Source organism: Saccopteryx leptura, chromosome 5, assembly GCF_036850995.1.
Source record: "Saccopteryx leptura isolate mSacLep1 chromosome 5, mSacLep1_pri_phased_curated, whole genome shotgun sequence".
Lineage (NCBI taxonomy): Eukaryota > Metazoa > Chordata > Mammalia > Chiroptera > Emballonuridae > Saccopteryx > Saccopteryx leptura.
This window is the reverse complement of record NC_089507.1, coordinates 198,740,323-198,753,049: the sequence shown is the minus strand read 5'-3', so window position 1 is coordinate 198,753,049 and position 12,727 is coordinate 198,740,323. Positions and strand designations below refer to the sequence as shown.

The 12,727-nt window shown below is 43.5% G+C and overlaps 1 protein-coding gene across 7 annotated transcripts in view; it reads right to left on the bottom strand.

The window, feature by feature from the left end:
• The window catches only part of BCAS1 (brain enriched myelin associated protein 1), a 74,287-nt gene that overhangs the window by 16,373 nt on the left and 45,187 nt on the right, over positions 1-12,727 (bottom strand). For 4 of the 7 annotated variants that reach the window (XM_066387454.1, XM_066387453.1, XM_066387452.1 and 1 more), the window contains 2 exons: positions 9,130-9,300; positions 3,825-3,866 (listed from right to left, as the gene is read on the bottom strand). In XM_066387454.1, the coding sequence (XP_066243551.1) occupies positions 3,825-3,866; positions 9,130-9,300 (213 nt within the window). The remainder of the gene's footprint in view (positions 1-3,824; positions 3,867-9,129; positions 9,301-12,727) is intronic. The other 3 variants (XM_066387457.1, XM_066387456.1, XM_066387458.1) reach the window with 1 other exon arrangement.

Below are 12,727 nucleotides of genomic sequence, written 5' to 3'. Positions count from 1 at the left end.
TGGGATTAGTGGTTTAGGCTAATCACGATGAAATATTTCGGGGTGCAGTAGTTGCCAACCTTGCCTAAGATCAAAGGGAGAAAGGTGTAGCAATGAGAAATGGCCCAGGGGTAAGTAATGAACAGTCTGACTCATTGTCTCTGGGTTCAGAAGTACTCTGTCTCTGAAGAAGCACATTCTTTTGTGTGTGTGCAAGGGCCCAGAGGGAAAATTACTCACAAACTAAACTGATCAGACTGTATGGCAATTCCCTTATAAATCAACTTTATCTGATTGCCACTGGTTCTCTTGCTGTGCCTTCAGGTTGACAGGTAGCAACTCATAAATTGTAGGCCAGAATCCATTCTTAAAAAAAAAAAAAAGAACTCCCAAGAAGTTGGCTTTCAGCAGCCAAGGAAACTCCAGAGGTAAATCAGAGGGACTTAAGCTAAATTAGGAGCCTATTTGCATATATAGACATAAGAACTTCATTTTTATTTGGATAGTTTTCCAATTTCCTTGTAGGCCATAGCTTTGGAAAAACTTGTTCCTCATTTAGAATATATGATTGCAGCTGCACATTTTAATGGACATAATTAAAATCAGATTTCTGGTGTGATTTAGAATGAAATCTCCCTTGCTTGGTGTCAGTAGGGGATATTCGATGTTGCACGAAGATACACACTTTGGCAAAATAGAGCTGCACTTTTTGCCTCAAATATTATACCATACTTACTCTTAAAATGTGGTTTATACAGTTTTTACTAGAGCTGTGAGTTTTGAGAACTGACTTATAGCCAGATCGATTTCCTCCACTTAAACTTCATGTGCAACATCATAACATTAGTATTATAAGTTTTTAGTTTAGAATCTGTTTTAGATTCTTTTTGACTTGACTTACAACATGATTATAGGATTACAAAGACGTTGTAGAGGTTTTATTTTTCTACCCAGTAACTATTCTCCCTCATTCTGCCCACCGTACCCAGTTTTGCTTTGGGGGGGTTGGTGCGGGACTAGCCCTCCCTAACTTTAAGACTACATGATTTGAATGAAGCCAGCTGAGCTGGTCTAAGTCAGTTAACATGGCCTAGCTCCTTGACCATGTGAGCCCAGGGGTGGCAGTATATGACAAATTGCCTTACTTTCCTGATTACATATTCCCCCTTCCGGTAAGAGAATTATACATCTGCACCATTGCTACGTGACTTGCTTTGGCAAATGGAAGGTGAGCAGACCCGATGGAAACCTTGATTGAATGAAAGTTTTGGGCGCTGTTTCCAGATTCAGACAGGGCACTATTTTCTCTCTGCCATTACAGCTGTATGTCCTTGTCAAAGGGGCTGCTTCTTCATTCTAGATTTCAGTAGGAAGAGGCCAGGAGGATCACCCACAGCCGACTGACAGCTGACGTGCAGCATGAGATAAAAAGAACCTTTGCTGATGATGACTGTGAGTGGGGCAGCTCCGTTCTCCTGCAAAGGGCTTTGTCACACCTACACAGCCCTGCAGGGGCAGCACGAACCCAGCCATAGGCCACATGCAAAGGAACGTATGTGGCTGTATTTTAATAAAACTTTACTCATAAACACTGAAATGTGAATTTTGTATTATTTTCAAGTGTCATGAGATACTATTTTTCTTTTGATTTTTTTTTTCTAAACATTCAAAAATATCACAACCATTCTTCTCTCAGGAGCTTCACGAACACCAGTGATGGGTTGGAACTGGTCCATGGGCTCTAGTTTGCCGACCCTTAAACTACCGAGTTCTTTCTTCCCGCGCTTCGGGCACTGAAGTATGGACAGTACGTGCATTATTCATTTAATTTTCGCAAGGACCCTAAGGGGTAGGTAAAGTTATTATGGCCATTGAAGAGGTGGGTAAGCTGAAGTCTAATAGATGATACAGCCTGGGGATAACGGGGACAGAATCACAGCTTTTTAAGCTAATGATTAATGATCTCCCCCCGCCCCCCAGCTAATAAAAGGCTATTAGAAGATAAAATGTTGAAGCTTAAAAAATAGAAACGTTGTTTCTAGGGCTAAGCAATTTAAAGCCATTTTTATAATGCTTCTTTATTTTCTTGAGAAAATATTTTGCTTTATTTCTTGTTGTAAAGTGCCTGGGCTGAGCAAGCCCAGGGTTTCGAACCAGCAACCTCAGCGGCCCAGCTCAATGTTCTATCCACTGTGTCACCACAGGCCAGGCTTGCTTTATTTCTCTACCAGCTTCTGTGTTTATCTTTGGTACCACTAATTTAATTAATGTTTCTAGTCTGGTTTACATTTCACATGAGAAGGTGAACTACTTCCTGTCTGCCCACTAGCGACGAACACCACAGTGCAGTGTGCGTGAGACCCGGGTTCTCAGACAGCCTGCTACCCACTGACGTCCCAGGAAGCTTCTCTGCCAGAAATCCGGGGCCACCAAGCTAACTGGTGCTCCAGAGCAAACCTGTGGCTTTCAACGTAAAGGTCGTGGGAAGAAGACTCATGGGGCTCCTTTCAGGTTACCAGATAGTCCCTCTCTAGACGTAGCCAGTAAACTCATGAGAATTTTTAGGAATCATGAGAGATCTGAGCTTTGCTGATCTATGGAGTTTGGAGGGAGGGGGAGATGCAGGGAGTGAGGGGGAGGGAGAAAGGGAGAGGAAGGAAAGAAGGAAGGAAGGAAAGAAGGAAGGAAGGAAGAAAGGAAGGGAGGGAGGGAGGGAGGGAGGGAAAGGGGAAAGGAGGGGGGAAAGGAGGGAGGGAGGAAAGAAAAAAAGGGAGGGAGGGATGGGGAAAAAGTAGGGTGGAGGGAGGGAAGAAGGGATGAAAAAAGAAAAACCCAACAACAACAAAGCAGATTTTGGTGACCTTCTTCCTAATCGGATTATAACTTAGCATTCTCATCTCATTCCACATCGCAGACAACATTTCTGGAACACATTTGGATTTTCAACATCTGTTCAGTTTAAGCAACTAAATGAAAATGGAAACACAAGCCCTGTCCATGGCACATGAACAAGAGACGCCAAGAAAGAGTGGAACATATTTTGCTTTGGCAAAAATGATAGCGATCAGTTTCTATCTTGAGGAACTGTGGATTCACGCATGCCCATTAATAAAATTTCCCAAAGACTGCCACTTTTTTCAGACTAGACTAGAGAGCCGCCTTTTGGGTCTGAAACACATAAGGCCAACTGATTCATTCCCTGGAAGATGTTTTAGAAAGATACATTCTCACGGTGTGTCATAGGGAGCCATCACCTTCAGACATGAGTGCACCGTCTTGAAAACTGAGACCATCCCTTTGGAAGATAAAGGCCCCAAAGAGAGTGAGGCTCAACCTGTGTCTCCCAGGTGTAGACCCATGAAGTTGGCTCTCCAACCTGAGACCAACAGTCTCAGCATCTTTCGCAGCATGATGCTCCCGTGCCTGGGCCAACTACCTGTTCTTGGTACCACCCACAGTTAGTAGAGAACCTGGGTCGCCATGCAAATAAAGATGAAAGAAGCAATCAGAGCAGAATGAAGTCAGGGTGCAGTGTCCTTGTCCCTGAAGGAAGTGAAAAGATGTTCTTGTGTTTAGTAGACTCTTTCAGCCCCTAAAGGGTAACACATTATAAAAGCCTGTGCTCTGATTTTGCATTTAGTTTGCACTGATTCAATGGGCATTACAACGATGCATCCAAAGTTATTCCTGTGTGGTCCTTAATCCTGGGAAAGGGTGAAAGAGTCTACTGCAGATGAATGATACTGGGAGCATGCAAGAACAGAGGACTCCAGAGCTGAGATGCCCCTGACCCAACATGCAGCAAATGAGAATGGAATGAGCCCGTCATTTCATGCATCACTTACATTCTCCTCTGCACTTGTGGGGACCGAATCCTCTTTAACTGACTAAAGGGGAGATAAAAACAAAAGCGAGAGTCAGAATGTTACAGAGACTGAGGTTAACAGCCTCCTGGTTACAATTCCTGGACACGGCTCATGTGTACCTTGTTCCAAAAAGAACTTGAAGGAAGCTCACACAAATGTAAACAGTATCGCAGGATAATACACATTTTGTGTTTTTCAAAGCGACACAGGGGAAATAAACATCCCGACGCAGCCAGGATACACGTGGAGCGCGGAGAGTGGGCTCTACGGAAGACACAAAGCACAGTCTTTGCTGTGAGTAAGGAACACATGTATCGTGATGTTTTCTGGCAGCGATGGAAAGAGGGAAATATGAGCAGTTGTGCAATCCACGGGCACTGTTAGGTGAAAACAAAGGAGCTTCTCAGGAAGATTCTGGTAGCAGGACCAGAGACGTTCATCCTGTGGTCCTCAGGAAGCAAGCAGACACAATGTGAGGAGGTCCTCAGCCTTGTCCTGACCACGGCCCAGGGCCAGCATTGGAAGCTGCTTCCTACCTCAGCCCTCAATAGTGGCCAAGTTCAGCACGTCAACGCTCAATTTAGTTAAAACATTTCTATGGAGGGTTAGAGGGCTGGGGTCCAACACATCCAAGTTCAAACACTGTTACTCCCTGTCCTGCCCCAAATAGGAGAAGAATGATCCCAATTCTATCAAGAGCCAATGCCACAATTATGACAGTTTGGCAAGCTGTAACTTTGGAGCCCAATTTTGCATTGATCCTGCGGTCATTCTCAAACTTTTTTTTTGGGGGGGGGGGTGTTTACAGACCACTTGGAGGTTCACTTGACAGATCTGGACTGTCTCTCCCCCAATATCTTGCTAATTATTTCAGCGTGTTCATAGACTTATATCTCTTCTCTTGGATTCTATGTTAAGAATCTCTTTCCTTTATCTATTTAGTTCCAAGTCCTGCTTTTATTTATACCTTTAAAACATCCAACGGAGAGGAAGAAGGGAACTGACATTTTAAAAATACATCTTTTGCACTCCGTGCCTTGCCCACATCATCTCACTTAATGTCCCCCCGAGTGGTAAGTGTGGTGAGCCTCACAGGGCAGTGAAGTCACTGGGCCGAGGTGGTACGGCTAAAGAGTGGTGGAAATGGTTCTCAGGACCACATTTGCCATCTACATGATGACTTCCAGGGTCAGAAACACATTTTGTCTTTTTTGGGAACGGGGGGAATGACTGTGTAAGCTTCTTTCTCCATGACCAGATGCGCCTTCTCTCTAGATGAGCTCTTCAGTTTGGCTCGCTGACTTCTACTTCTCCTCCTCTTAAACCGAAGCTTACTTGGGCACAAACATGTCCCTGTAAAGAATGCTGGGTTTTCTGGAAGCTTCTAATTGTCCAGAAATCATAGAACATTCAGAAGTGTAGTTTGCTTAGAATTATACCCATTCTCCTCGAGACTGGGTGCATACTATTTAGTATCATGAACAGGTGAAGAAATGAACAATATTTTGAAGGCCAGGCCTCCTCAAACTTGACCTGTTAGAGTTGCAAGGGTCAGTGTACAGTCTTCTTGAGGCTGAGACACCCCACCCCCATCATTTCAGAAGAGCAGTTTTTAGTTTGTCAGACCTCTTGCCTGTCCTCGCGGGTTATAACGAGACTCCTTTGTGTCTTTGGTTTCCTGGGTCTGGAATGTTCCTGGCCATCGACTGCTCACTGCATGCCAGACCAACTGGAATCTGATGGAGGTGACGACAGTGAGGAGCAGACGGAGCTGCTTCCAGGCACTGATGGCTCGGTGATCTTCCAGATCCTCAGTTTCCGACTTCCAGATCTTTCCGATGGTTCAAAAACTGGCATTCTAGACATTGTCTGTTCTAAGAGAACTTGCTATTTTATATTTTAAAATGATACTACCCGGAGAAACATTCCTTATTTGGGGAATTAGTTCAAGTGAGCATTGTTTAAACTTTGACAATTTTCACAATTTTTACCTGCCCATGCACTATCTGTATTTACTTAATATTTTTCTTTAAATTGACTACTTTTTTATTTAAATAAATATATTTTAAAGGAAAACATCATTATAATGAATGTAATATCGACATCCTTGCTATAAGTAGAAGTACGTATAGAACAAGTCCAATGAATAAAACAAAAACACTCATTGAATTCTGTTATTGTAAAGTCTTTGTTAGAAAGAGAGATTGGCAAGTATTAGCCCAGTGAGAGGAGCCTGTTACTGTCAAGGAGAGACTTTCCCCTTAATGTCACCAGAGGAACTGGAGTCGCACAGAAAAGGAGATAACTTTGTACCATGTGGCTGATTGCATTTCAGGATGGTGTCTAAGAACCACACAAAATCATTGTGCACATTTTTTTTTTTTGGTATTTTTCTGAAGCTGGAAACGGGGAGGCAGTCAGACAGACTCCCGCATGCGCCCGACCAGGATCCACCCGGCATGCCCACCAGGGGGCAATGCTCTGCCCATCTGGGGCGTCACTCTGTTGTAACCAGAGCCATTCTAGTGCCTGAGGCGGAGGCCATGGAGCCACCCTCAGTGCCCGGGCCAACTTTGCTCCAATGGAGCCTTGGCTGTGGGAGGGGAAGAGAGAGACAGAGAAGAAGGAGAGGGGAAGGGGTGGAGAAGCAGATGGGTGCCTCTCCTGTGTGCCCTGGCTGGGAATCGAACCCGGGACTCCTGCACGCCAGGCCAGCGCTCTACCACTGAACCAACCGGCCAGGGCCTCATTGTACACATTTTTGTTCATTTGCACACTGGCCTATGTGTGTAGCCTTTATGTCAGCTGTGGCTGAAATATCCAGTTAGAATAAGGAACCCCAAAATGGACAGAGGTGGCCAAGTTCCTGGCCCCCTTCAGTGTTTGGCCCACGTCAGAGTAACCTGCTCAGAGCCCAAGTCTAGAGTATCCTGGACGGTGCTTTAATATCTGGAAATATCAGAATTTTCTCATGCTTCTCTCTATTTTTCAAAAATTTTACAAGAGTGATTTTATAACTAAAATTTATTTTCAAATTTAAAAGAATACTAAGGTTGCCACTTTGTTTTTTACTAGAACAGAATGCTAAGTGTTCCTGCCTTTTATCTTCAACGGGAAAAGCTTGGATTTCAAAGAAAACCCAACACACCTCTGACACATCCCAAAGGTAAGAGAAGATAAAATACTTGAGGCTCAGTAGATAAGAAGTTTCCCGAAAATGGATGGTACAGAAAGATAAACAAGTGGATGTGGTTAGTGCACCAACCCTCCTGAGCACACAGGAAATAAGTGACATCGGGAACAGCGACCGTGTTCACTGGCCGCTTCTGCACCAGACACGATGTCTGAGTTTTCCTGGAATTATTTCACTTAACTCTTGCTTCATTACCGTGATGTTGGTGCTATTATGATGTACATTTTGCACATTGGAAAACTGAGGCTCATCCGAGCAGACTGAGACTCAAAGTCAGATCTATCTGACACCAAACTTTTAACCCTTCCCTAAGTGTTCCTCCAACATCCATCACTTGAGGACCTCCCACACAGTTTCTGCCATGTTGTATGTGCCATCTGTGACAGCCATGGGAGCGTCGCACTCAGATCTCCCTGCAAGGACAGCCTCAGACTGTTATGGCTTCAGTGTCCAAGACGGCTTGGTAAGAGCACTTGGGGTGCTGGGCCATTTCTGCCCAACATAGGGCTCCCGGGAAAGGGCATGCCTGCTCTGGGAGCCCTCGGCTCAGACCCACCCTCAGGCTGAGGGACCTTTTTCCCTTTCCGTCCCTCCCTCTGCCACAGGCGTCAGACGCTCACTGTGGTGGGCAGGCTCACTCATTTTCCTCCAACAAGTCTGAACATCAATTCTGTCTTGATGTCAGCATCTTGGAGGCCCCAGATTTACTATTATTTACTTAATATCAGTAATATTATTTATGTAACATTTTCCTTTTAATTGGGTTACTTTTTTAAACATATAGTCTCACTTAGAACGCAAGATATGTTAAATCAAGTTTAATGTGCCGGTTCTATTTTTCCTAATATTTGAATATGGGTCACCTAACTCATCTCCCTTGCCAACCATATATGTATGTCACTCACTTGAAAATTGTCCCCTACATTATATTGCTGATAAAATATTTTAAAGAGTAAGTACTCGGTGGTTGGTGAGGGAAGAGGCTTTGAACCGAATGCCAAATGACATCATGCAAAGTTTTTGTTAAGTATCGGAGTTTGTTGCTAGGCAGAACCTAGGAGGAAGAATCCCATACAAGAGGAGAACACGCAGGGAAGCCTTTCAGAAATCCAGCTGGATTCTGAACAGGAGAATAAAACAAACGCCATAGTGGCACCTGTATGTATCACCCGCCTGGCCTTGTGTGCCAAACGGCATGGATTTTGATGACATTACTAAATTAGATTTCTCCAGCTCCACAAATTAGACCTCACAGCCTCACCCACCACTTCTTGCTCATCTTTGGCCACATCTGAAGCAGGCAAGAGTTGGGACCATGCATGGCAGCTGGGGTTTACTCAGCAACGATGATGAAGGAATAGCTCTCGGAATTACTCAGCCCCACCCAAGGCATTTCCCTGCCCTGCTCCTTAATTCTAGAGAGGAAAAAAAACAACAGACCTGTGGTTTGAATTTTCCTATTACAGAGTATGCTGTGAGCTTGCCCTCGTGAGAAACTGGTGGGCACCCTGGTGTTTCCAAACGACAGTGAAACTTGGTGCTTCTGTTGACTGATTCAGTGTGTGTATGTGTGTGTGTGTGTGTGTGTGTGTGTGTGAGAGAGAGAGAGAGAGTGAGAGAGAGAGAGAGTGTGTGTGTGTGTGTGTGTGTGAGAGAGAGAGAGAGAGAGAGTGTGAGTGTGCGTATGTATGTGAGTGTATGTGTGTGTGTGTGTAGACAGAGCCTCACAGTGGTTCATCTTGCCAGGGTGAGAGTGCTCAGGAAAAACCAGGAGGAATAAATAATGAATGATTTTCAAAAGAAAAAAAAATCATGAAATACCATAAGCCTCTGTCATGAACCGGAGTCATTCCAAGAACGAAAAACTCTAGTTGTTCATTTCCTTGCCTTTCCCACGAAACACATGTTTATACTGTGATGGACATTTCATTCTTTCCAGGAGTAAATCAGTACGTCTTCAACTCAATGACTCATTTTGGAGAAGGAAAAGAGACTCCAGACATTGCTGAGTTCCCTGATTGGCTCCAAAGAAACCATTTCTCAGGTCCTCCCAGCACCCAGAGTTCTCTGCATAGTGACAACAGGACTTACCTTTTTCCAGAACAGTTTGCTCAGAGGCAGAGAGGGGGGTGCCCCCTTGGGCTTGCCACCTTCACCTTCCTTTGCTGTGTCTGTGCTTGCAGGATTCTTGGCTTCCACTTGGGTCTCCCGGGAGACAAAGTTGGCTTTGTCTGCTGAAGTGGCGGGTGACTTTTCAGCACCCTGTAGAGTTATAAAAAAAAAAAAAATCAAAATGATCTCCAGACTTCAAAAGTAACAGATCTCCCTGGCATAACCATGGGCTTAAGTTATGCATGTTCATTTTCTTCTCTGTAATTTTCTATATTTTCCAAATATTCTATTACATAGGTTTGTCTTCAGATCTTGAAAACAGTCAAGATATTTTTCTTTAAAAAAAAAAAATCTATAGAATCCTTATCATGTTTATGTCAGTACCTCGTTAGGAATCCAGGTGACCATAGGGGGCGCTTTGCTGTTAGAATGTTAATTAGTACCCAGGCCACTGGTCTTCAGCTGATTCTGATTATGTTCTCATCAGTAAAAGCATTTTGAACGTGCACCTCCAATCCATGCACATCTGTTTACATTCTAGAGATGTGCCATTTTACTAATCCAAGTTCAAAATTAAAGAAGAGTTAACATAAATATAATTTAAAACAGAAGTTCTCAAATTTTCCTCTCCCACTCCACTTTGGAGATCACTGGTCTAGACTATGAATAAGTTCAAGACAGCCAGACTGGGGCTTAAGCATCCTGCGTGGGAAAACCACCCACAAACCCTACTTCTTCACGTTTCGATGTAGCCTCTCCATCTAAATTAGATGTAATTGAATAGATTGTCATTGACTTAAGCTTATTCATGTGACCCCTATTTTCTCTCTCCCTTTCTCTCTTTCCTTCCTTCTCTCTTTCTCTCCCACTCTCCCCCCCCTACCCTACCTCCCCCATCTGAGTGGCCATGCCAGGGTCCAATTCCAGGACATGTGACTTCCTCAGTGACAGGGCTATTATTCCCCACAGTCTGCCTTCTCCTGAGTCATGGGATAAAGGCAGGCTTAGAAGAACGACAGTCTCCATGTGTCTTGACATGAGTGAATAACACATTTTTAAAATTCAATTTTACAATTAAAATGACAAATTTTAATACTCAGTTCACCTGACCTAACCTCTTTATCGCAAGCACTTTCGTTTGTATGATTTTGGCTCCAAAAGCTGGTGACACAGGTCCTTTCAATTCCAGAAAGGCCAGGTCTTGGACTACATTTTCTGATTAAAAGAAAAAAGAATCTAGCCATAAAAATGGAGTGTGGGAAATTCAGGGAGTTTTGTGGTATTTTTGATATTGGAAAGAGTCTTAGAGACCATCTGGTGCAATGCCCACGCTTTCACAGACAGGGAAACTGAGGCCCGTGATCTGCCCAGCATTAATCAAGGGCCGTGGCATTAATCAATGTCCTCACATGTGGACTTCGGCTCCTAGCTGGTATTCCACACATCACATCCCCCTCCCCCCGAGGGTGTTTGCAAACACCATGGATTTGACTGTCTGAAGCCATATACTATTTTTCTGTGCCTTTTTGATACGAAGAGGGAGAAACTCTAGAACTTCAGCACCTCAGGGGTTCCCCCCTCCCATGTGACTTGGGTTGAATGGGCTGAGCACAGTGACCGGGCAGCCATGAGCTGACAGATACCACCGGACTGAAAGTGTAAGTAGCCAGGCAACGGATCTGAGATCAAAAACAGCATGGGGGCCAGCGAGCAGTCCAGCATCTACTGTAAGGACATTAGCAGGATTGCTGATCAACTTAAACCAACTCCCTTTCTTAGAAGTGGAAGTGAGGCCGGCCCCTCAGGCACCCGTGAGCGGGGAGAGGGGTATTTCTGGGCATGGCAGAGACATCTTAACACAATGCCTGGCCTTGTGTGCATGCTATCACATCCGGTGTTTGGAGGATGTGTGAAAAAGTTTGATTCTGAGGCCTTACATGTGATAAAACCAAGAAGACAAGGATTCAGAGTCAGCCAAGGAAAGCTGACACCCTTACTCTTTATAACAACAAACCTATTTCACTTATTAATTCTAGGCTTCTTCATGGTTTTAAATTTAAAAAAAAATTCTTTTTATAGGAAGGAAGATTGTGACATGCAGAAACGAACGTGGGCATTAACCAGAATTGATAACCATGAGATTGGTTTTATTTTTTTTAGAGCAAAACTAGAAGATAATATTTCCTCCTCGAATTTGCTTGGATTTCTTCTTTTCTGTCCTAGGTTACAATAAAGTCAAGAAGAATGTGAATCACATTTCTTATAATCTCACGCTGCAAGATTCATTGATAGAATCTGGTTGGTCAGTTTCAATGGCCCTATTTTACGTTTCTTTCTTTTTTTTTTTTTTTTTTTGGACAGCAGGATATTCAAATGAAGAAATCAATAAACTGTCCTAGGCATGGCGGTAAGAGCCAGTGAGACCTACCAAACTGCTGCATAAACAGGCAAGAAGAACATTTGGGAATCGTCCCCTTATTCAACATTACTTAAAAACAGACTGAGTGTAACAAAGGCAAAACCCCAAAATCCTTGTATCTACACTATAGAATTCCAGAAAGAGACAATTCTTTTTCACCCTCAGTAGTTTCAGAATCCTGTCCTACCCTAATGTGCAACTCACTGGCAGGATGTGTGGCCTATGCTTTGGGGAAGTCTTAGGAATACTGAACTTGGGTGGTTCACAGAAGGTGATTATGGGTATGCAATGGATGTCATCAGGAAATGCAGATCTGGGGCTTGAGGGAGTCATCTTACACCTCTGGGTTCCTCTGTATGAGGTCTATGACGGTTTCCTAGTCTATTACCTAGTTGTCTCCTACACACGGTATCACTCACTCCTTAAACTTTCCCTCTTCCGTTGCATTACCTATCACTTACCCCTTTGTCTCTTTACAGAGCAAAAGACACCTGTATGGAAATGAAAGGGTGCCTGCCTAACACGTTTATGCAAATATTGATTCACCCTTGAGGATTTTCTGTGGGGCTTTTATTTGCATCCACAATCCTGGGACTGTCACATCCAGCTGGGGGAACTTTTTTAATAAGTTCATTCAACTTAATGGAGAATGATTGATATTTTAGAAAAATGTTCAAGCCTGTTTGCACAATTCAAGGGTCCTTTTAATTGATGGTTTCAGACAGACCCTGGCACCTTCTTAGACATTAGAAGAGTGAAATCTCCCAAAAAAATGGTTCCTAAGGGCGTGGAGATAAAACCTGTTCTGCCCATTTCTTATTTTGTTCTGCCTGGGTTTTTAATTGTTCAGTATAAGCTTTGTTAATATTGGCAACGGACGGGAACAGGCCACAGAAAGATAAAATTGTTATCTTGAGGTTAGAAGAGTATTTCCCAAAGTGCAGAAAGCATACTGTTGATAGTATCAGAGAAGATTCTACATTGTACAGAAATAATGATGTGAAAGACATTCAAATAGTGAAAATACTTTTCCTTTTTCAACTCTCATTTAAGCCTTCCAAGAACATTTGGGGGAAATTCTTAAATTCTTGGTCTGTGGCTGGTACAACTTGAACATTTCTCCACAGCCGGCTAATTGCCTTTCAATAAGGGGAGAAA